At 43.0% G+C, this 22330-nt stretch overlaps 1 protein-coding gene across 6 annotated transcripts in view; it reads left to right on the top strand.

Annotated features, from left to right (window-relative positions):
- The window catches only part of osp (myosin phosphatase Rho interacting protein outspread), a 144734-nt gene that overhangs the window by 22022 nt on the left and 100382 nt on the right, over positions 1 to 22330 (top strand). For all 6 annotated transcript variants that reach the window (XM_018025164.2, XM_018025163.2, XM_018025166.2 and 3 more), the window contains exon 2: positions 16739 to 16819. In XM_018025164.2, coding sequence (XP_017880653.1) covers positions 16739 to 16819 — 81 coding nt within the window. The remainder of the gene's footprint in view (positions 1 to 16738; positions 16820 to 22330) is intronic.

Below are 22330 nucleotides of genomic sequence, written 5' to 3'. Positions count from 1 at the left end.
CATGATGACGAATCAGTATTTCATTGAATCTTATATATACTTGACATATATTTTTCATTTTATCGAATTCGTTGTTCTTGTGATGATAAAATACTGGAAGTTTATTTTTGTATCAAGACGGGCTTGCGTCTCGTGCGCAAGCTGTTTACTGACAGCCGAGTAAAGTTTAAGTCTATTATCGTACGAATGGTCCTGGGACGTTTAATAGCTGACCTATAAAACAGTCCATTTCGAGATGTTTACACTCCGGGATTTTCGCGTGAACGAGCTCCGGCTTGGGGCGTTTTTGTGTAACTGAATTGGCAATAAACGGTGGCAAGAAGCCAGCGGAACTAGTCGAGGGAAGAACAAAGGGAAGGGTTCGCGATATTCTCGAGGGTGGCTATTGTGCCGGTTTTTAGCCCATTCCATCGATCGTAAACTTGTCTTGATTAAGGAGGTGTACGAATATAATCCTTTATGTGAGATTAACATAAATCGTTCATGATTTAGTGCGTCATTTTATAATTTATTATAATTTTCCAATTTAGATAGTTTCTAATTTTGAATATTCATCAAATTCTTTTTTTCGAACCATTGTCAAGTTTCACTCGAACTCTGATTTTGTTGTGAATCCTGACAATTGTCGATAAAAGACAGGAAATTCATAGGTTCGACGAAGAGTGCAACTACAATGTCGTAACTTACGAAATATCGCGGTCGTTTTTACGTGAAAAGGGTTTTGTGCAATCGAAAAGGCGACAGTCACGGACTAGCCAGCCAGAGAACGTAGTCCGGTTGGGCAAAAACATCGGTTGTCCTGGTTGGAACGCGTAACAGAAACTCGTTGTAGAACTCGCGAGGATTTCCAATCTCTACGTTCCTTTAATCTTGCCATCAATCGCAATCAGCCCACGGGGCGAAAGCAAAAGTATCTCCCGAGCCCTTTCTCCGCGTTCCCTTTCACGAATCGGTTCACTCGCTATTTTTTCCTGCAGTCTTCTCAAAGAACGAACTTTCGATCGATTTTGGTGATCAAATAAATTTCATAATACAATTATATTTTTATCAATGTTTAAATTTTTTATATTATTTTTCCGTCACAAAAGTATTATTAGCCTATTTCCCTGCTGGGTATAAAGAGGTATTGTTAACAAATCTCACGGTCACATTCACGGTACACGTGTTCAGCAGACAGTAACGATTAAAGTTGCAGCGCGTAAACCTACTTACAATTAGATCTCTCGCATTGATAGAGAATCTCCTATTATAGGGACGATAATACAAAACAGCACGGGTCTGTGTTCCATTGAGAATAGTTCTCTCCGCGTGACCCTAACATTATCTTCACTACGACGATACGATACGGCCTCGATACAATTTTAATGCATTTGCATCGTACACTGCTGTCCATAAATATTATAATAAACATTAATATAATATTTTATATTGAGATACATACTTTCCAATGGTACTTTACATTGATATACTTTGACAATGATCAGAAAAATAGGATTAACGACTGTAAATGTGTTGACCAGCTCCGATAGCGGATTCGCATAATAAAAGTCCACGTGGTACTCTCTCCTCTCTCTTTCTGGCTTTCTTCAAACTGCTCCGAAATGCACGTTGGCATTGTGCGTTACGGCTCCGCCGGAGCAACACGTTAGCGCGGCGAGACGTTTACACTGGTATTAGAGGCGGATAAGATAGGCGCGGCGAGAGAAACCTTCATTTGTACCTACGTCGCTGTCCGTGCAATACGGTGCACGACGATTTTCATGCCGCGCTGATTGTTACCGTCGATATCTAATCTCGGCCTCCGCGCAGTGTCAGCCTGACAGTACACACGCTTGCGGTTGTCCTTCGTGGCTGTCAAGTGTCGTTTGATCATACGTCCAGCCAGCAACGTCCCGAGCAAATCGCTTCTCGCGACGCGACGCTGACCAACGCTACGCGAAGACAGTCCACCTTAAGCCCCGTAACAGAACGGCTTAAACGCACTAATAGCGAGTAACAGTTTTGATTTATGTTACTAGAGAATTGTTTGACGCAGCATCGTTTTGTTCGTTCATTGAAAAATCGAAAATTCGTTACGCTCACGACGTTTCATTCGGTGTTGTACGTCCGATGCTACGTTCGAAGGCTTATGAACTGAGGTGTACTTATGTGGAAGGCAAAATTTTTTTCATTTCGCCGACGGGTCAGGTTGCATACTTTATACCATGTACACTCTCGATAGCGAGATAGGATCACCGACAGAATCAGCGCGACTGTTGGCGATATCCGCGGGAGTTGAATGGAAATTGCGCGCGCGCTAGCTTCGATCCTCGAATACGTAGAACCGGGTATATCGTTATCGAGTGCTCGGTTTTTGCTCGCGCTAACGAGCTCACCTCTCGGCTCGGTACCTATTCGCGCCCGTATATTTTGATGCTTCGGTTCTTTAAATCGCGCGTTATCGGCCCGATTTAATAGATCGTAAATGTTTATCGCCGGTCTAATCTCTTTGCCGGCCGGAATCGTCGTAAATAGCGAGATCGGGAATAGAGATCGGAGAGGGTGGAATTTCTCAGGCGAGACCGTTTTTTCCCACGGATCTCGGATAGGATAAAGCGATAAAGGACACGCTTGATTTGTTGCTTCGTGCATCAAAACAATCCGGAAATGATTTTCTAAACCGCGAGCAAATAATAAATGATTTATCTCGGGCAGAAATTCGATTTATTAAAATTATTTCAAGAACAATTGATACTGTGAATAAATTATATCAGAAATAGAGAGTATTTGAATTGAAGATCTCACAGGGAGGTATTTATTAAATGAAACTTATATACTTCAATCATTATGTAAAACACAATAATTATATGAATTCCTGTACATATACATAAATGTATTATAACTTATGGCTGGTGGTCTGTGATGTCAAATGAGTTAATCAGTAGGACAGGATTTGAGTCTGATTAGATCTCACATGGGTATTGCACAGAATTTGGTACCAGTAATTTGTTCGAGTATCTATTGCGAGATTTTTCTGAGCGGCTAGGGATAGTGCGTCGTTGTGAGCAGATGTAACCGCGACGAAGCGGTGCAACGTCTACTAAGCCGATGGCCAAGCCTGCTATTCCTGTACCTTCTATACTAGACGGCGTAGCACAGGGCAATGACACTCGCTCGTCCCTAGCGCGACTGGCTTCTTCTTCGCGCTTGCAGGTGCGCGTTCGCGTCTTGCGTGCACGGGTCGACGCTAATTTAATCAATCCCCGAACGAACCCAGGGGAGTCCGATTGGAGGAACGCCTGGAGCCAACACCTCCGTTGTAATCCATGGGTTTTCGTTCCATACGTTCACTTTTCATTCATTCGATTGACTCGTCAAATGATTAGTTAATTTAACGTGGGACAAGGAATGACTATTAAAAGATTATATTGATATACTTGATAAGAACAGAATTCTGGGGAAAACAATTGTATGTCGACAACTTAAAAGTACAAAAATGTCAATCGGGTAAAACAATATTAATTTTATCTGAAAGATAACGGAGGATATGGCATAATGCTGTTATGTTCGAAGAAAAAATTGCAGAACAAATATTTGCACGTGCCAGATTATTTTAAATCGCAGAATACATAAATCATATCGCGAGGCGTTTCGTAGCGAGGAAAACCGTAGTGATTTTCGCGGAATCGGTTGAGATTTCTCTTCTTTTTCCGGCTACCGGTCCAAGAATATGTCGCAGGGAGCGAGCCGCTCATTGGGGAAAACCAACGTGTCAACCTCCCTTCTGGCAGCGCACGTGGGCGTTTCTTTGCGTTTATACTTAGTTTCGTCATCTGGGTCGCGCCGAATTGCAACGGTTGCCCCACGTTCGACGCGATGTGAAAACTGTGAGCGCGAGAAGCTTCGCATTCTTACGTCACGCGTGAATGAATTTCGTAATGGCGACTAAATAAGTAGTTGCTCTGTTTGATAAGAATGATCGCGGAAGGATTGTAAGGCATTGCGTTCAGTAGAATTACAGTGACCTCTCAGGGATTTTGTTTCGTGCACCATTAGCTAGATGTTGCAAAATGACCAAGCGCGCGTGCTAAGTTGCTAGCGATTAAAGGGAAACGCGTTGCCTAATGCGTTGCCGGCGGCTAGTTATTAGAAAATCCTCTTTATAGCTCATTTCGTGGTGAAAACCGTTTGTTGAATTTGCTTTTTAATAAAAAGATAATATATTTTATTTAAGAAATAACAGGATTAAAACTGTCGGATTACTCACAGTATTGTATTGTCAAGTATAAAATACAAAATCATTTATAATATCAAACGTGTTGACACTGTTAAGGTGTGATGTAAATATATATGCATCATGTAGATTAGGGTTTGAATAATCATCCAGCTGCACGGTTTCTATATCTCTACTCAGACATCTATGAATATTATTCATTCTAGTAGTAGTAAGACTTTCGTAATGAAATGCAGAGAAGGAATCGAGTCAGGGAATTAGACAATCGCTTAATAAGACAGCAGGCATAGACATAATAAGGTTTCCCTCCAAGGATTTCGAGATTCTAATTCCGCGTTAAGAAAGTCTGGCTTGCGTAATCGTTCATTTGGAAGAAGCCTCGCTGAAAGGGGTCCTCTTAATACATATTACACCATATACTTCTCCAACATTCTCGCTGGTGTCCGACAATCGCGAACCGCGTTGCCCAAGAGATTCGTCCCGGTGGCTGTTGTCACCGTGGGTACGTTGACACGAACCGGTCGCGAAAAACGAGAACCTCTTTCCTTTTCCTAACAATCACCATTTGGTCGAGGTGTCGTTATCGGCCGGTCGTCCGGTTTCGCGAAGGCGTGGTACGTACGCGACTACCTTCCACGGTGTAAGAGCGCAGGTGCTTTTGAGAATAGTGAGCCGGCCGGCCGAGAGGTCGGCTTAAGCGTGCCACTGTGTCAGTAACAGTACTCCTCGTAAAAGAGGCTCGGCCTCGGAGGTCGTGACCCACGACCCGTCTGCGTGATACCCCTTAACACGTAACGAGCTTTAAGCAGTTCTCGAAAGCACCTGCGCGAGCAGATCTTACTTAACCCATTTGCATCATACACTCTCGGCTATAAGTGTTACAATGCAAATTCATATAATATTTCAGTGAAATATTTGATGCAGTATTTCATATAATTATTGATACAGTGTTTCGTCTCATAATTGTCGATGTTATAATATAACATACATTAGTTTATATTTAAATGTGAGTTTGAATGTACAATTGTTGTAGACACGGTACCATTACCAGAGCGAGTTGCTCTCTGAATTTAGGGAACCAATCGATACTATCGAACGTGTCAATTATCCCGGGATCGCGGTTTTCAAACGTTTCTCACAAACGATCACCGATGACTTTTTCTTCTACCCTGAGCCATCGATTTCCATCGAGAACCTCGGCATCTCGGGTACGTTCAATGACGAAACCGGGATACCGTATTAGACAGGAATCCGTGCACAGGCCGTTTCGAGGTCCACGTCTTTCCGAGTGAAAGGCCGGAGAGACGAGAAACACGGACGGAGAGAGAGATTCGACGAGAGCCGTTCCGTTGCCCAACGTCGGCTACGATCGATACTGAAATTGAAATTCGAGAAACTCGCGTGAGAAATTGAATGACGATATCTCCTGGTCCCCGGGCTTCTTGCTCCGTTTCCTCGACGACCGTCTTCGAATTAAGATCGGTATACATATTGCTTCCTTCCCCTGCGACATAAGCTGCGTTACATAGTGTTCAATCTTCCTTATTATTTTATGCTCTCAGAATTTAGTGTACCACCCGGAGTGAAACCTTCACTTATCAAAATCAGGATTAATAGATTGACACTACTATGACTTTTACTCCTTCATATGTACGTATAACATCTTGATAATCTAACTGGTCAGGTCGTTCAAACAGTCGCGCATATAAACTCGATTAAGCTGAATGAACTTCTGATCAGGCAATCAATAATGTCCTAATTGTCTACTTTTCATCGACTGTAAGTCGATCAGCTATGTTATTCGAGTATTATCTAGTGCAAACGCGGTTGTAGTTAGCGAACTCGCAAAATTGAATCCGACCCGATTCATTGACCCGGTCGAACCGTCACGACCCGTCGCGACATTGTTAACCGGTTAACGGTCGGCGCTAACTAGCAGTGGAATCAAAGCTTAAACGATTCTATTCCGGTCGGCTGCGATGCGATGTTTTCGCGCTCACAATCGGCGGGTCTCGAGGAGAGTTAAGTGTGTCAGCTGTTCTCGGGTAGGAAGCGAACCAGGAATTGAGAATGATAATCGAGTTCGCGATAGGAACTTGGAATTTCAGTTATTCCACTTATTAGAAAATCAACCATAATTGAGCATCGTTTTCTTCGATACATTATTCGCGAGATTCTTAATGAAAAAAATAATTGTCGCAGAGACGTAGCGATGGTGAGTCAATTTCGAGACCATTTTTGGTGGCTACACGCATTTTGCGCGACGTTTCCTTTCAAGGTTAACCTAATTTTACTTGCCTAATTACTATTTCTGTCTCGGGGGCTTGTAGACCTCGCCTTTTGTCGCTCGTTTTAAAACGCCCACGTGCCCGGAACGTGACCGTATGCACGGAGACTGACGCATCCGATCGAACGGGAATCGATATTAATTTGAAGTAACGGGACGGGACGTTCCACTGTACTCGGTACAAAGCCGTACAAATATTTCATGACGCGTGTTGAAAACGTACTTGACAATCGTAAACCATGTCAAAAAGTAACTCAAACGTAAAGCAAACCCTACTTTGATCCTCTTAATTCTGAGTAATTTCCATAATCACGTGCATAGACATTTATCTAATTTATTAGGTAAATGTTAATTTCTTAAGTATTCACCTGTCCTTTTTCATCAAATTCAAAATCATTTCATTTTCTTTCTTATTCTGATAAAAGAAATTAAAGACGGCCGTTTGACCGATGCATGATGGGTTTGGTGTCAAACTTAAACGATTCAGTGAAAGTTCCACTTTGGTGAACTCCATCGTGAATGCAAAATTCCACTCACGCGATGATACGAAGTTCCATGTATGACGAGTTAACAAACGCGGATCTAACGATCGGCTCGCAAAGGACAGGCGAGTAAGCGTAACTTCCGTGGTTTCCCCGGTAAGAGGGAATATATGCGAGCGTCACATTACTCGTAATCCAGTCCGCAGCCCGCTAACGAATTCAACTGTCGAGTTAAGGTGAACGGGCCATGTAACTCTGGTAACGGTACCAGCGGTTTCGCGGATATCTTAGAGCCCGGGCAGCTACCGGCTCGCGATTGTTTCCGTATCGATTTCCATTTCTCTCTTATGGCGACCCTTAGGCTAATGACAATGAAACGTATTGCCCGGCACCGGTTATACACTGCCGCCCGGATTATATTGCGACATTTTAGGGCTCGTTACGCGCCACGTACGATCGTGCCGATCGCCGGACAATAAGCTGCGCGCACCGAAAAATCGACGACCTTTGCAGATGGAACGCAGATATACTCGCGTTCCGTTCGGTTCTCGTTTCTCTCGCTTTATCGTCGACGCTTTATTGGTAGGTTGTTAGCGGTCGAAAGTCCGTTCCGCGGTCCGTGCATTATCGCTCGAATAGTGTACTGACCCTTTTAGCTCGATTGTCCTATCGAACGATTCTTTACCGTCTTGTCTTCTTGAAATAGTGAGTACATAAATAGGAAAAGCCTCACTCGTAAATTCGACCGTTTCTACCGTTACAGATTAGGTTCCTCCCATTGTCAGCTGATTATGTTTCTCGTGGATCAATAAACAACACCCAAGAAAGCTTTGTACATTGTTAATTGAATCTTATCCTACTTTTACTTGTTACTACAATGTACACTGTGAAAGGGTTAAGGATGTAATAGGAAGGATAGTAACGCAAAGAACGTTGAACTCTTAATTGCGTTGTTCCGTCGATTAAATTCTTATTAGGATTCCGGAGACCGAGTGACCGTGAAATCGAAGTTGGCTAGACAAGAGTTTCGGAAAGCGATCAATGAGGATTCGTTTTCACCCGGTATTGGTATTCACTGTTCGTCGAGACGAAAGCAAGAATCGAGTCGTTTGCATGTCGCCGTTTCTCGTCTTGCCACGGAAGTCCATGCACGTTCCCTTCACGAATTTTTTAAGTCTCTTTACCTTTTTTATTGGGTTTCAATATCGCATATTTTATTCCTGAGGCAATCAAGTTTATCGAAATATGAAAAAAGTACTCAGATCAAAAGTCATAAAATAGATTTTGATAATCTGAGAAACGATTAGAGGAACTCTGGCTAACTGTTAGCGAGTCGTAACGATCGTAAGAAGGTACAAAGACGAAAACATTAGTGAAGAAGAAATGGCACATAGAAGAGAGATCCTCATCCCTGTAGGTCGGCGGTCGCGCATTATGTGTGGCTATGCGACTGCCCGGAGCAACCACGAGTCAGCGACCAGTCATTCTCGACAAGTGCGCATCACGACATCGGTCTACCTTTACCTTTACATCCACCTACGTTCGCATCCACCCACGCCACGCTTTCCACCTTCAAACGCGTCTGCTTTCGGACCCTCTCACACGGCGCACTATCGTTTGGCTGAGGTTAAGAACGCGGTATGATAATGCTGCACCGACCTTAACACCATTCCAACAGCTTCTACGTCTTATAATTATTTAGAATGGACTAATTACATTCAGAGCTTTATCAAAGATCTAACAGTGATACAGATTCAATTGCTTGCTGATTTTTCAGCTTCACGCGTGAATGACACCATCCTTTGAGAATTAGATAGTGTTCGATAGTATACAGACTCGCTAATGACACTCTGATTCATTTTATTAAATAGCCAACGATGATTAGATAGAAAGTAAACTGAGGACAGGTATATGGCGTTCAGTTAGCCTCGATACGAGCGTGGAAGGTTAATTTCAGCTCGTGGGAGCAGCTAGAAGGACATTAATTTGTAGGCAAGCTTCTATCTGATAAATAACCAGTCGCAGAAATATCTTCCACACCTGCGAAGTATAGATTATCAATTTTCCTTATCATATACTCAGAAATGTTGTGTATAAGGTATCCTAAAGCTACAGAGGAAGTTCAACTCTATGAGAACGAATCTTACAGACATAAACACATTCCCATACCATAGACAAAATAGGGATAATTGCTATAAGGAAAAGGATCTCTCGAGCATGAGGCATAGGACCATTCGTTCAGTTCGAGTCTAGCAGCATAAGAGAGAACACTGAGAGAAATTAAAATTAATTCATTGTGTCCTTTATTGCATTTTTCAATATACCTGTTTCCCTTAAAACCAACACAAAGATTATTTAGATTTATTTACTGTCATGTTGTTACAAATGTTTGATATATTATCTCTCCAGTTCCTCAATGGAACTATCACGGTCTAAGGCACCTGTTATGATTGTCCAAAATGGGTACAAACGAAAGAAATTAAAATCATGCCAAAGGGAAACTTGAGGCACTTGATAGTTTTAAGATATTCTGATCTAATTTCTGTGGGTATAGAGGACACAGTCTGTTCGTTTTATATATTTTAATGCAGTAATATTTTGAACATTGGAACTTTACATGCTTCGTACGTTGCATACTTATATTTGATCAGAAAATTTTTGCCAGGAGTAGTAAGAATTCCTTTGGGACAACCTTAACGCTCAGCCAGCGAACAAAGGATGCGCGTTCTCACTTCGCGTAGCGATGGCTTGTTAATGATTTGCATGGTAACAATGGGAGTCTGTGGGTAATTACAGCCGTGTGTGTTTACGTGTACACACGTGTCTCTCCACGACGGGTGTCGCGGCCCGTCTCTCACTTTGTTCGGGAGACGACGAAACGCACGGGCTACCACATTCGATCCCACGTCTCCAACCTCCGACGCTCCTCTCTTGGGTAATTCCTCCCGGCCTAACCAGCTGGATTATTTGTATGCATTTGTATGCACAGCTGTATTGTTGTTGCGAAACATGCGAACCGGTAATCGACGTAACACGCCACCGAGAAAAGGGCGAGTGAGGCAGGGGAGGTGAAGTTAATCTTGCGTAACGTAATGATCCTCTCCCGAGCTGCTGCCGTTGATTTTCGATTTCTTCCCGTCTTCGGCCATGATCGATGATGCTAAGTCGTACGAATGCTTTACGTTGATAATGATACGTTACGTCCTTCCAACCCCTTGATTTCTATGTTTCAATGGGGGACATATGTAATCGTTGTTGCTTCGACGAGGGACTGTTCGAGTCTGACCCTTTTTTTGTTGGCTATTCAATGCAACCTGCAGTGGATGCGTTTCTAATCATGCAACGAGGCATGTAGGGTCTTGTTTGCCTGGTCGATGAGAGGGATTCGTGTCGTGAGAATAATAATAAACGTTGGCATGTACAATCTCGAAAAGCTATTATACAATTTAAGGAAACCATTAAATCACTCCGTAACACGTTCAAGTCTATACTCTTGATACGAATTTTGAAAGAACCATGTTTATGAATCGATTAGTCCCGCTTTCACTTTCCTGGGACCTCCTCGATCTCGTCGCACGTAATCGTTTAAAAACGAGACACGCAAGTGGTCTCGCGATCTTTGCACAACCTACGCCATTCCACGAACAGGTGAACGTGACCATTATCAACGAATGGGAGCCGTTTCGTCGAACTTGAGACGACGTTGAAAGGTTCTCGTAAGCTACGTTCTCGTAGAGCACTCTCTGGCTGTAGTGCGGGTTAACAGAACGCAGTGTTCGCCTGTTTAATCAAGACGACGGGCGAGAGTTCACTTTTCCTGGGCGGAGGTTTAACGACCACTTAATTGTAGGACTGGCGTTACGAACGCTTCGTTAATTGCTGCTCGCGTGGAAACGCGAGGTACTCGTTCATGGGAAAGAGACGCGAGCTCTCGCGTCTCTACTGCTGAGAAAAGAACTCGAAATTAGGTGAACCTCGTTCTTGTTACGACGCAACGACCTATTGTTTCTGCTCCTTTATTTTTGCAGTAGGTATTTCAATTCGGTAAATGATCATAATAGGTACAGTTAATAAATGTAATTCATCGAATAGGTTTGGAAAATGTGTGTTCATGGAATAATTCGTAGAGGTTTTTCACGGTTGTTACGTGGTTGAGTGGTTAATTGAGTAGAAAGCCGACGAAACTAGAAATCATTCGTCGAGTGTCTCCGGATATCGAAACTCCTGGTGGGAGTGCGGTTGATTTGCACTATGATATTGGAATCGAGGATGTCGATTTTTCGCCTCTCACTGAATTGACATTATTCTTCCCTTCAATTTCTATAAGTTGCAAAGTAATATAGAAAATCCCAATAAAATACGAAATGGATTGAAAGAAATCAGTTCTGTTTTTGGTTTTAAACAAATGAAGGAACATTTTGTAGATTTCTATTGTCCGTCCTACTCTTTTTTAATTTATAATTTTTGCATATACACATGTCATCTATGTACTTTGTACTTGCCATACAATGGACAAATAATAATAATAATAATAATAACAGTTCCAATCTGTGAAGTCTACTTTTGTCGGTTTCGGTTCGCGATAGTGTCTGGCCGCAACGCTAGCCGAGTACAGAGTACAGGTTTTCTTCTCGGTGCAGCGAGAAGTGGTTGTTGGAAGTGGTGGCCGGTGGCCAGAGATGGACACCGGATGTGGTATATGCAGACGACGAGACGCGTGGGATTCCTCGTGTGATGCACGCGAGCGGATCCCCGGGCCTCCTTCGATGGGAGAAAGACAGCTTCGAGGCGAAGAGTACCCATCTCGGTATATGGTTGCCTCGCCCCGGCGCGCGTAGAAATCACCGTGGTGGCCGGACAAATCGTCGATCGCACCGCAAACACCGCTGGGAAACGGAATTCGAGAGACACTGAAGATATATTCTTAGGTCATGAAATAAATTATAGATTTACCACCATTGCACCATATAATACGAGTCATAAATTTAACAAAAGTTAGTACAAGAATTGTTGTAATGCTTAATACATTTGATAATATAATGGTTCATGAACTAATTGATATAATATCTTATCTCGTGATTCATGTAATTTTTAATAGAATGTAGGTTGTATACTTTGGTGACAATGATTAGGAAAAATTGTGTAGATATATCTAACAGTCTGTCTTTCCAAGTGTTGTTGAACTTGTAAAGAAACGTTTCACAGTTTCAAGTGTTTACCGTCGTAGACAAGTGAAACGACTCGCGTAGCACGGTGGCTAGGTACACGTAGAGAACTCACGCGAACTCGAACGGTATCTTTTTATTCGTCGGGCGTCGCCCACGACACGGTCTGATTGGTTAACGAGCTGGTGAACGAGGCATATCTTTAATTGCCTTCGTAAAGGCAAGCGTTCACCTCGCCGCGGCTCGTTACGAACTGGCGATAGCCCGATGCGCATCTACACCCTCCTTATCTCCGTACGAGATTAGCCGGCCGATCTTGAAGCGGGCCCCATCCGAGTTGCGTTTAGAGTTTAAGGACCGCAGGCTCGGGCGAATCGTGTCAAGGACGACCGCGAGGAGGGACCCTTTACCGATCAACCTGTTATCCAATTATTGCCAATTGCTGGGACAGACCTGTCCCTCGACGCGACGACGGTTGCGCAACGATCGCAGCGGGTCGCCGCTCTTTCGGCATCGAGTCGATCGTTGCCGTATCGTTAGAGACGGGAACGTTTAGCACCAGGGGCCGTGGAAACATTTCTCATTGTCAGAGCCGCTGTCGTCCCGATGATTTATCGAGGCCTCGATCGAGATCGCGGTATTAATTAGTATCTATCGGTGAGAGGTGAGAGCAGCGGATGGTGCCTGGCTCCGATTAACGAGGATAAATATTGTTCCGAGAGAATCACTTAACAACCGATGAACGCGATAACTCAGGGATTGAAAACGTCGAACGATAGAAAAGTAGGGGGCCAACAATGGATTTGTGAAATGTTTTCGTACCATCTCATCCGGCAAGTTGAAATCGTTCTACGATTTAAAATAGAATAAATGTTGCACGCACGATAGCCCGGCTTTTGTCCGGTGTGATATCGCGGCGCGGGGGAGAGCCCGGGATACCGGAAGTCAATTGTGAACGTGCGCCGGGCGACAGGAAATCAGCGGCTGGCCGGACGGAAAGCGGTTAAACAGACCGTAGATTCGATCGATTCGAGCGGTACGAAAAAGCTTTCGCATCCGCGGTGGAGAAAGGATTATCTATAGGCTCGGATCGGAATTCGTAGATTTTATTGGCTCGTTTCTTGGTCGAATCGCGATTTTCTCGCGTCCTCGATAAGGTAACTGGACTGTGAATCCGTTCCCGGAACACCGATATGCAATTATGCATACTTTTCCCCTTTCTTGCGAAAGAGAGTGCACGCTAACCGTGTACTCGACGCGTTCGTTCGTTTTCGTAATACGTAGTGAAATGGATCCGGCCGTTTCCTCTCCCTGCATCGGACGGGTTAAACGCGATAGCTTCGAGATAATCGAATTCACCGTGTTCGCGATCAACCTTCGATCTGTAAAGGCGAAATCCTTGGTACGTACTTGGTTAAACGGCTCCGTTTCAGCTGGATCACGATCGGATCCTATCCAATTCAGGATCGATCGTAAATGTTTCGTTAACTCTGCGCTAATTTGTTGCAAGACTTAATTTTACTATTGTACGATATCCCGTTTTGGTAAAGCATGGAGAAAGATGGACTAGTGATCACTAATCACTGTGTCACACAATGCTATTCCTGGTGTTCTCAATCCATTTTACACTTTAAATAGGATCGGAGCAAGAAAGTTTTCTCATTTATCGATACTAAAGCATTATTGTCATTGTGTGTGAGATACGTTAGCGGAAGAATGTAAGTCGTAGCGTTTTTGCCGCGACTAGGGGGTAGTTTCGACGCGGTTCGCGTCTCCGAACGCGCAATAAACGAGTGGACGTTCATTTATCTTTCGCGTAATTGCGCTCGCCAAGAGCGCGGAGAGATCTCCCGGGCGTAAATTAGTTTATCGTGGACAAGGTTTCTGTTAGACCCCGTTCACAATGGAATTCCAGTCGCCGTACGGCTCGCGCATGTTTAGGCATCGGGGCTTTTTGCCGGTGTCCGTGATCTTTTGTTTAGTCCGTACAAGGGTACACCATAATTTTCTCCAAAGAAAGACTCGCTCACGGGGAACGCGGCCTTCTCTCCGCCTCTCCTTTCTCTCTGGGGGCTAACAGAGACCGCGAAACCTGCTCGACTTTATTCCACTGTAAAGCGGAGTGAATTCTCGTTCTTGCCCGCGCCGCGCCGGCCAGATGATCGCCTCGTTTCGTGATTGCCACGCACTGGAAAATGATCGTCAGCCACAGGAACGAAGACGTATCGCTCTTCTTACTGTACCTACGCTTCGCTCCTCTTTTTCCTTCACCGTGCGAAATACACTTCCTCTAGCTCTCTTCTAGTCTCGCTCCATTATTCGCTTCGCAGAATATTTTTGTACCGATTCGCATAAGAAAGCCTTTCAACTTTAGCCAAGAGCAGCAAAGAGAAGATTAGAGACTTCACATGAGATCATCTATAATATTGTTCTGTCTTATTACTTATTGTAAGAAGGGACGTGCAATATCTCGATCGAAGATATGACGACGGTTTTAATTCTTGATAACGTCGTCACTGAACATTTCACAAAGAGAATGCTGTGTTATTTCAAACATTTCAATTATCTTTCGTCGCGGTTCGCGGGAAATCTGGGTCGTCGCGCGTCATTCTAGGTGAAATTTCTTTGATCGTCGTCGAAGAGGTTTCAGAGAAAAAGTCGTAGCTCGGTCGCGGATGCAGCTTTCGTAATGAGCGAAAGTGATGCGCATAAGTGACTCGTTTTTTAGTTTGCCGAGGTATGGAATTTGGAAAACGCGGAATAGACTCATGGTAGCTGCACTCCGTCGCCCGACGGAAGCGTTTCCGAGGAATGATGTATGCACCTCGGCGCGAGGGCTCATTAACATATTTCCAAGGAAAACGATCCGTCGAAGGCGTTCCTTCGAGAAATTGCTCGCAGGAATAAAAGTATTCCTAGCATGAGTCAATAAGTAAACTCTTTAATAAGACAGTGAATTTGTGATCGTTCGGTTCGTTTTAACAAATTTATTATAAATGGAGAGCGTAAGTGATATATGTTTAATGATACATGAAGGAAAGTTAGAACTTTCTTTTTATATTAGGGTGAGCTTATTAACTTTAATACGCTCCCGCTTTCTTTGCGTATGCTTCAGTTTCGGGTATTAACGTCAGATAGGAAGATCGCAATTGGAACTAGAAGAAAGTTTCCGATATTAAATTCGTTTTCTCTTTTGAGGTAAGACCATCCTCCGTGTCATCAGATAGTAATACGTTCTTAATTGAAAATGCACAGCGAGGATTATCTGTTGATCTTTCATGTCATCAGAAAGTCATTCATTTTCTAATCGCTGCTCTTTCACAATTATTATTCAGCTTCGAGAAAATCGCGAGTACTTTCATTGGTTGAAGCGCGGACGGTATAAAATTGAAAATGCACAACGAGAACAGATGAAATGCACGACGGAGGAAGCGTAGTAAGTACGGTGCTCTTGATGAATGACCGATTTAAGATTCTTCGGAGATATCGTACCTGCTCACGTGACTTTCCTTTCCACCTGAATGGCCGCCAAGCTTCTGCGTTTCCCTTTCTCTTTTCCGTACACGGTAGCCCTTTCTCTCTCTCACTCGGTTTCCTTCAGCTCGTGCCTTACACAGACGGTAGCCCCTAAATCTTCCTCTAAACATAATAATAGAGTTTGAAGAGGATCTGGCGTGCAGCGGCGGCGTTGTTGGAAAGTTTGATTAGCTCCTCGGATGAAGAGGCTCGTTCCGTCGAGATTGCTTTTCGTGGTTGATATTCCGTCTATGTTTTCTCTGGAATGCCGATACGCGGAACTTTTTTAATAATTATTTCTTGTTGTATCTTGTTCCTTTTTTTTCTTTTTTTGAAACCCTCATCGTTCGAGAGGAACGAAATAGGTATGGAAATTGTGATGAAGGTTGATCGGAAACCGAAACGAGTGGGATTAATACCGAGCTAATGAGAAAATGCTACAGAAACGTTATGTAAGCCTGGTGCTGCGCGTTAGGTCAATATAGAAAACTGACTTCGCCTCTTTCTTTGTGGGGGTTTCATAGTTTTATTCATATCGCCGTGCCGCGCAACGATATTCATATTTCTCTCATTGCCGGCTGCGCACGATTCTTGTTCGGTGTCCGCCTACAGCCAGCGAGTTGTACGTGAAACTACGTAGAAAGTCCTTGTACCCGATAGAAATAATAACGACGTCAGAAGTTCAATGCAACGTGACGAAACGCATAATGCACGCGACGAAGTGTGACCACTTCGAATCCATTCTGATTTCTCCGAAGCCACTTACTACGCTCTAGTATACACACTCGCTCGATATCGACAAACAAATCCGATCGTATTTATTTTCAAACACTTGCCACGCAATTGTTTTATTTAGCAACAGATTCGAATGAAAATCATCAAACTTTTTATGCGTTTGTAGAAAAATTGAATGTGAACGAAATATAACAGATGCATGTAATGTGCAGAGTATTGGAAATACATTATAAATTATTTTTTAAACATAAAAGAAATCTCGATTTTGTATTTCATTTTTCAAATCGACGAATTATCATTTTTATATAAAAATTGACGATCATTTTATTTGATGTTGCAGGCAACAAGGAAGATTTCAAAATGCGGCTACCTGTTCGTGGCTCCGGGCTGGGACTTCTCGAATCCGTTGAATCGGACGAAGGTAAGTGAAAACAAGATCTGTAATCTGGAATCTTTTGATCCGAGTAGCGGAAGCGCGGTGAAACGAAGGTGGTGATCGGAAATACGGAGCCTGGTCCATCGATCACTTCCGTTTCGATGCCTCGGGTCGCGTTATCGACAGTCTATGATCGCGAGATCGCGTTACAAGATCGATCGAACCGCGCAATTTTCTCATTATCGAGAAAGCGAGGATAACCGCGTTCCGATCTCGTGCCTCTCGATCCTCTTCGCTCGGAACGATCGATACGATATCCTTCTCTTCTCTTTTTCCTTTCCGTCAACTTATAGTTTACAATGCACGCGTTAAGCTGCACGTCCACTTGTATCCTCGTATCACCATTACGTGCCGTTGTCGTTCATAAATGTTATGATGTATTATAAAATATATAGGGAGAATCAATGAGAATTATCATTTAAAATATCATTTATTGATTTCATTTAAAAATCATAAGCCATTGAATAAAGAATTCATGTAGACCTTTTACTGAAACACAAGAATACGCAATCATTTTCTATTAGGTTTCAATTGAAATAATCTCTGATAGTTACTAATTTAAAGTATCTGTGAGATTCTTTGATGGTCAGATTAAGAAACTTACAACGGGTTACAAGTGGATACGCGGCTTTAACTGTTTCGATTTCATCGTCGGACGCTCCCAACTTCTGCTGAAAGCGTTGCTCCGCTACGTGACTGCGAAACGTAAACGGTTCCGATCGTTCGGTTTTTCTTTTCTCATTTTATATTTACGACCGCGAACTAACGTACCTTTCTAAACTTTCTCTGGCGACGCACGATCCTTAACGCTTCGTATATCGAATTTTTCCCGCGACCGGATCGATAAGACTCGCGACAACGCGGGACCGTTTCGTCGGGACCGAGGAGATTTATACCGGGGGCCTCACGTTCAATGCTCGAAGCACCGGCTATATTAATTCCCTCTATTGGTATCTCTTTTTCGCGACGTTGTCCTGGCGTTAAGAGAGAAATCGACAGGATTAATCGCTGTCCTCGAGTAGCCAATCCTGGCCACCTTAATTTAATGCTCTATTTCATACCGTAGAAATCAACATTTTTTAACCTTGAATCGTGTATGCGAATTTTACTCTCGAACGTAGTTTCATTATCAGACTGTATATTTTATGAATCTACAAAAAAATTATAATATATGCACATCGTGTCTAAAGATATCAAAATTATAAAATAAATTCCTATTTACATTTCATTTTATAAATTGACGTCAGAAATTGCATAAAAATCAACGGTGTATTTATTATCAACAAATGGTTCGATCATTCACGTTTATATTGCTTGGGTTTGATACACACTGTAGTGTAGTGTAGAGCAAGTATTTCGAGGCACGTGTGTTGGCTCGAATCGGATTGAAAGCGTGTAGGGTTGTGATTCTGTCGGACGCGCGAACAGCGAGTTTAAACGATCGATTATCGAATCCCGCGGAGTCCGCGTTGTCGAGGAACACGCGAGTAGAAAGCGGTCTCATGGATGACCGTGTTTGGCCTCGATCAACGATACTCTCCCTTGATTTCCTATGACAGCCGCGACCGGTCTTCCGCGAGTTTTTATCCGTTCCGCGAATAATCGAGAATCCTCTTCCGGTTAGTGCTCGTCGTTTACCTTGAGAGATGCCTTAGAATATGTACCTTGATCGCAGTATCGTTTTCATTATAATCAGTGACTCGCCGATTCGAAGCGGAAGGAGCGAATTTGAAAAACGAATTAATAAAACTGTTCAATTAAAATAATTTGTAGTTTTTCGGTAACCTCGAATACAGCGGTATAACTGAATGTGTAATAGCTAAGTAAACGACTGACGCGTATTAACGTCGTCAGAGGGAGATAAGAATAATGTAACGTAATTACAAGAAAAAAGCCCCGGAGCATTCAAATTTAAATTATCCCCACGTCATGAACGATCATATATCATTCCGAAAGGCAGACATCAGATCCGAACAGCTCCGCTGACGCGAACGCCACGTAAATCACTCTCATTAGATGCTCTACTTTAATAAAACGTGCTCTGCTCCTACATTTTGATTTATTCAAATTACTCCGAAAGCTTCGTTTTATTTGCATTGCGGCAATTTAATACAATATGATTTAGCAAAATTTTTTTATTCCACATCTGCGTCGTATCGTATTACGTGAAATGAAAATATTGACGAGGTTTTGAAATGAAATACGTGCAACAAACTCGAATCGTTGCAAGAACCTGATAAACGGTTGTAGCAGGCGAACCCGGAAGCCTTGTGGGAATCGAACGCGCGACGCGACAAAGCGTATTGTAATTCCCGGCCGATTCGAGCTATCAACGAAATTACATCGAGCGTAGACGCGAGCCTGTAAATCTCTGGCTCGTTTCACCGCGAGACGTCGGAGAAAGTGAATAATTAGAAGGCGCCTTAAGGCCTTAAAGGCCTTTAAAGACTAACAGCGAGGCAGTGCGTAACAGCCGTATACGTTGCACACTATACGTTCTGACTCTCCTTAATTAAGTGGATCTTGTTAATTCATGCGCACCGTGACTGAGATTTTCACCGTGTTTGCCGCGTTTGCTTGTAAATCGTCGATAATTCTGCTCCCTCAATGTTACTTCAAACGTTCCCCATTAATTGCGTTCATCGATTCGACTATAGAAATTACGTAGCCGCAATCGAAACGAATCGCGTGTAAGATTTGATAACTGTTTTCTTTCAGTTACTCTGCTATAGAATTTACTTATGTATGCATGTATGTATGTATGTATGTAGGTTTATGATGTCATCAAATACATCACGCTATGCGCAAACAAACATTGCAGTCGAAATTAGCCTCGATAACGATACGATAAGAGGCAAATAACTTTGTCGATAAGTTAGCTGTAGAATCGTTGCGTTTCGGATTAAAAACAATTACAACATACCGTATATTTAATGGCAATTATCCTCCAGGGCAAATTTTTACCTCGGCCGCGGTTATGAAACGCGTACAAAGGACGCGTGAGGACCGATCGACAGGCGATTCTACCTGTCGCTTTACCAACGATTAGTTGCATAACAATAATGACAAAGCGAACGCGTCGAAACGAACCGTGTACCTGCTAAATCAGCGTGTCAACGTGTTGCGTGGCCGATACCGATACCTACGAACGTTTACACGTGTCGATGTTTTGTCAACCATTCCCATTCGGGATCTCTGGATCTTTTTTTTTTTCACTGACGATCTTTAAATAATAGCCGCAATCAGGATACGGACCTTGTTTCTTTCGAGATAGCTCGCCTTGTTAAGTACACGATCGTTCTATTGCGCAATCGGCGCGTACGCATTCGACGTTGTCTGTATATACGAAGTGAGTCAGTGCAAACTGTTGGCTGAAGTAACTCATCATCTTTTATATTATTATGAAGTCTTAAAAAAGATTTTCGCGGTATTAAAGTAGATATTCATGTGATAAATTCGCATGAAAGCACGTTTTCATAAAATACGTAACGGGTTTATCACGAGCGCCAGTTGTTATTCATTCACCGTGTATTCCGTACGTATGTACACAGGCGTGCTTTTATTGCGTAACCGGCATACTTCATTGTTAGCCTCAACTCTTTGTAACCGAGGAAATAGTCTTATCAGGTGAGGAAAGAACGAATACTTTTCTTTTGTCGGCTAACCTCGTCCCACGCGAGCTTTGCACCATTGCCATAATTGAATTTATGCTTTATTAAGCCACTAGTTGTCAGTTATTAAGGACCTAGACCAGGGATTCCCAACTGGATTGTTATCGCCCCTCTTGGGGTCGATAGCCGAATATGCACCCACGATTAATCGGCGTAATTAAGATACCATTGATTACAAAAAATGTACTAATAAAATTGATAATCCTTAATCTAAATCTTATCTATAAATTATTTTTGTATAATTACTTGTATTATGATAATGTTTTATGCTTCATATTATAGAGAAAAATGTAAGACGGTCGATAATAATATGTAAGAAAACTATTTCTTTTAAATGATGTCGTGCATGAAAAGGGTTGGGAATCCGTCATGTAGACTTTCATTGCTACGCGATAGAACTTTGGACTTGTTATTGAGTTTAATTATTAGGGCACTCTGAAAATGGCACAAGTGTAAGATTATGGGTTTCGAACTCAGAACGTGACGTACATAGCTAACAATAAGTACCTACTTACGCTGCGTAGGGTAGAGATTATTAAACGTGGGCTGTGCTAAATTGTCGTTCAACTTTGGCCGAATTAATTAAATTATATTCGGGTCGCGTAACGTCTGACCCGAGCAGACTTTAATTACCTGCATTAAATTCGGCTGACCTAAACTCACGTTCCGGAAATATAAATAATAAACATACCACGAATTCTGCAAGTTTAATACCCATCAAATTTATAGTTCGCGAAGCTCGGAACTCATTAAGCAAAACGGTGATGGTGCTCGAGCAAAGTCGAATCTAAATCAAGCCTAAGCCATTTCAGTTTAGGCTATTTCCGATCTGGGTTACACTCGCCTCGACTCGCATTAAATTCACTCGCCGAGTCATCGTTTTCCCCTGTTCCATATCACTGTACGTATAGTGTTTCCAACGCTTTCGAGTCATTCATCATCGGAAGACGTCAAACGGGCGACCCAGTGAACGCCGAACGGAATCGGATTGCACGCGTCCCGGTGACACGCGTTGCGCCATCGCCGTTTAATCAGCTAATTAACGCGTGCACACCGGGCTTAATTCGTTTCTCGCGAACGGGATTGGCCTGAAATCGTGGGTCGGGGGAATTCGCGCGCACGAGATATTTTCCCAGCGAGCGAGAAACGCCAGAAGGAAATTGGCACACTCTAATGAACCCGCAATGCGCGGAAAAAAATCGAGGCCGAGCGTAAAATTCCTCGGTCGACGTTAATTTGCATCATAATGGACGTGCCTACTGTCCTCTGATAGCCCCCTCCCTTCCTCGCTTTCCTCTTACATTTTCTTTTTTCTTTTCATTTTCGCGAAAAAGTAAGTGGCACGTCTCTAATGGCATGCTTTCACTGGCTTCGACAAAATAGAGGCGTCGCGGCTACGTGGTTAATCATATTAATTTGTAGAAAATTTGTGGAAAACGACTGAGTATTCCTCTTGCGATTATCACGCTTTTTCCGAGTCAGTGATTTGAGGACACCGTGTAATTCGACGTCCTCATAAAACGATTCGAACTGTCTGTCGTGTGCCTTTATCACAGTAAAGGGGTTAACTTTAATTTGCTGCATCAGAAGCTTTTCCTTAAGATATATCTTTTTGCTCGCGGTTTCAAAACATCCTCGTGGTTGGAGTTTTAACGAGTTTATTTCTATCTTAACGACGCGACGAGCGAATTCGGTTCACGAACGCGATCCACGTTGCACATGCGACTGGGGCTTAAGGGCTGGTTGCTGCAAAATGCATTTGCTTATGGCTCGCTCACGTACGCCCGTATAAAACCGCGCATTATTCGCGAGTTATGCCCCGTAC

The sequence above is a fragment of the Ceratina calcarata genome, unplaced genomic scaffold (genome assembly GCF_001652005.2).
Source record: "Ceratina calcarata isolate Rehan_Ccalc_2016 unplaced genomic scaffold, ASM165200v1 scaffold350.2, whole genome shotgun sequence".
Classification (NCBI taxonomy): domain Eukaryota; kingdom Metazoa; phylum Arthropoda; class Insecta; order Hymenoptera; family Apidae; genus Ceratina; species Ceratina calcarata.
The sequence above is the reverse complement of the archived record's forward strand: the minus strand, read 5'-3'. Positions and strand labels throughout refer to the sequence as shown.